Source organism: Pterocles gutturalis, unplaced genomic scaffold (assembly GCF_000699245.1).
Source record: "Pterocles gutturalis isolate BGI_N339 unplaced genomic scaffold, ASM69924v1 scaffold31155, whole genome shotgun sequence".
Classification (NCBI taxonomy): Eukaryota; Metazoa; Chordata; class Aves; order Pterocliformes; family Pteroclidae; genus Pterocles; species Pterocles gutturalis.
The window spans coordinates 1938-4258 of NW_010141818.1; the positions used below are offsets into that span (position 1 = coordinate 1938).

Sequence of the window (2321 nt, forward strand, 5' to 3'; positions counted from 1 at the left end):
CCCCTTGGGGACACACCACCCTTGGGGACACACCACCCTTGGGGACAGCCCTGTCACCCACCTCGCAGGTGTTGTGGATGACGATGGTGTTGGTGCCACCCATCATGATCTCCGACGTGTACTCGTCCAGCGCGCGCTTGCTGTCCCCAACGTAGGGCACGTACTTGATCACCACCTGCCAAGCGACGTCCCCGTCACTGCCATCATCATCATGCGTGTCCCCTCTGTCCCCTGTCCCCCAACTCACGCAGTGGTCGGGCTTGTCCTGGGGCCCGTAGAGGACGGGGTTGGCCTGGACCGTGTCATCCACCACGTTGCTCTTGGAGATCTCCTTGGAGCGGAACTGCTGCGGCGCCGAGAGGTTCTTCCCGTCGTTGTTCCCCAGGTGGTTGTAGCTCACGATGGACTTGGTCTGGGCGGGGGGTACGGTCAGGTCACCCCCATGTCACCGGCATGTCCCCATCGTGCCACCCCATCTCCACCTACCTTGAGCCCAGCGCCCACCAAGAAGTCCACCAGCACCGACTTGAGCTTGGTCTGCCCCGACTTGAAGTCGTCGCCGCAGATGAAGACGCGGCGCTGGGCGGCCAGTTCCACCGCCCCCGGCACGAAGGTGTTCTGGGGGGAACCGTTGATGTAGGCGCAGCCCTCCAGGATCCTGGCCACTGCGAACAGCGTGGACGGGGACACCTCCAGGCCTCGCTGCGGGGACACGGGGGGTGGCTCAGCACCAGTAGGGTGGTGTCACCCCATCCTGGTCCCCTCCTCGTGTCCCCTCCTGACCTCAATGGCCCGCAGCAGGTTGTCGGCGGTGTCGTTGAGCCCCGGCACGACGTCGCAGAAGCGCTCGGTGTTGGCCGTCCAGAGGACGATGACTTTGTCCACGCCGCTCGTCTCCTTGAAGTCCCGGATGTCCCGACGGATCTGCTCCACCTGCGATGTCACCAAGGGGGAGGACATATCAGCGCGGTGGCATCTCCTCCATCACTTGTGGTCCCACTACCGTCCCCACCCAGGACCTGCTCGGCCATGGACCCGCGGAGGACGTTGTCCGCCCGCTCCTCCTGGTTGGCGGCGATGAACTCGGGGATGTAGATGGAGGGTCGGGGCTTCATCTTCTCCAGGTGGGGCCACAGCTGCTCCTGCAGCGGCCAGTCTAGCACCTCCGCCCGCCGCCTGGCCTCCGCCAGGTTCAGCGACGAGATGTCCCAGCCTGGGGGACAAGGGGTGACCCAACTGCTCAGGGTCCTCCAACCCCATTATAGGGTCCCACCACCCCATTGTAGGGTCCACCACCCCATTGGAGGTCCCCCAACCCCACTGTAGGGTCCCTCCACCCCACCACAGGGGCCACCACCCCATTGTAGGTCCCCCAACCTCAACGTAGGGTGACCCAACTGCTCAGGATGCCCCAACCCATCACGGGGTCCACCACCCCATCATAGGTCCCCCAACCCCATCATAGGGTCCCTCCACCCCACCATAGGTCCACCAACCCCATCATAGGGTCCCTGCACTCCATCATAGGGTCCACCACCTCATTGTAGGTCCCCCACCCCATCATAGGGTCCCCCAACCTCATTGTAGGGTCCCCCAACCTCAACGCAGGGTGACCCAACTGCTTAGGATGCCCCAACCCATCACGGGGTCCACCATCCCATCATAGGTCACCCAACCCCATCGTAGAGTTCCCCAACCTCATCACAGGTTCCCCAACCCCATCATAGGGTCCCCCCACCCCACCGTGTCCCACCTACCATCGAAGACGATGTCGTTGGGGTGCACCATGGGGAGCAGGTCCCGGAAGGGCACGTAGACGTCACCGCTGGGGCCAGTGCCCAAGCAGACGGTGGAGGCTTGGAGCAGGGACCCGTAGTAGTTGGCTTTCTGCCATGGGGGACACCAGGATGAGCCACCAGCATGAGGGGGACCTCCAGTACCCCCAAACTGGGGGGGGAGCAGAGCCTGCAGCAGCCCACGCCTCGCAGGGGAAGGGAGGAGATGGGGTTGCAGGAGCCAGGCGCTGAGCTCCGTGTCCCCATCCCTGCAGGGGACCTCGCTGGGGACACCCACCTTGCGCCCCGTCTTGGTCATCCAGGACAGTCCCAACTTGTTGGCCAGCACCGCCGCCGTCACCGTGGTCCCGTTGTTGCCCCCCCAGCCCACCAGCATCACCCCCAGGCGGGGGACGTGTCGCCCCGTCCGGAAGGTGAAGCGGGTGGAACACGGCCGCACCTGAGGGACAAGAGACCGGGGACACGTGGGGACGAGCAGAACGGGCACCGAGCCCTGCTGGGGACCCGTGGGGACGATCAGAACCG

At 64.8% G+C, this 2321-nt stretch overlaps 1 protein-coding gene across 1 annotated transcript in view; it reads right to left on the reverse strand.

Moving 5' to 3' along the window:
* ISYNA1 (inositol-3-phosphate synthase 1) overlaps positions 1 to 2229 on the reverse strand; it is a gene marked incomplete at its 3' end in the record, with an annotated part of 3831 nt that extends 1602 nt beyond the window's left edge. Inside the window, exons 1-7 of the mRNA XM_010084164.1 lie at positions 2074 to 2229; positions 1758 to 1887; positions 1020 to 1213; positions 784 to 933; positions 487 to 702; positions 248 to 412; positions 17 to 175 (exon numbers count right to left, since the gene is read on the reverse strand). Coding sequence (XP_010082466.1) covers positions 17 to 175; positions 248 to 412; positions 487 to 702; positions 784 to 933; positions 1020 to 1213; positions 1758 to 1887; positions 2074 to 2172 — 1113 coding nt within the window. The remainder of the gene's footprint in view (positions 1 to 16; positions 176 to 247; positions 413 to 486; positions 703 to 783; positions 934 to 1019; positions 1214 to 1757; positions 1888 to 2073) is intronic.
* Positions 2230 to 2321: the final 92 nt, after the last annotated feature.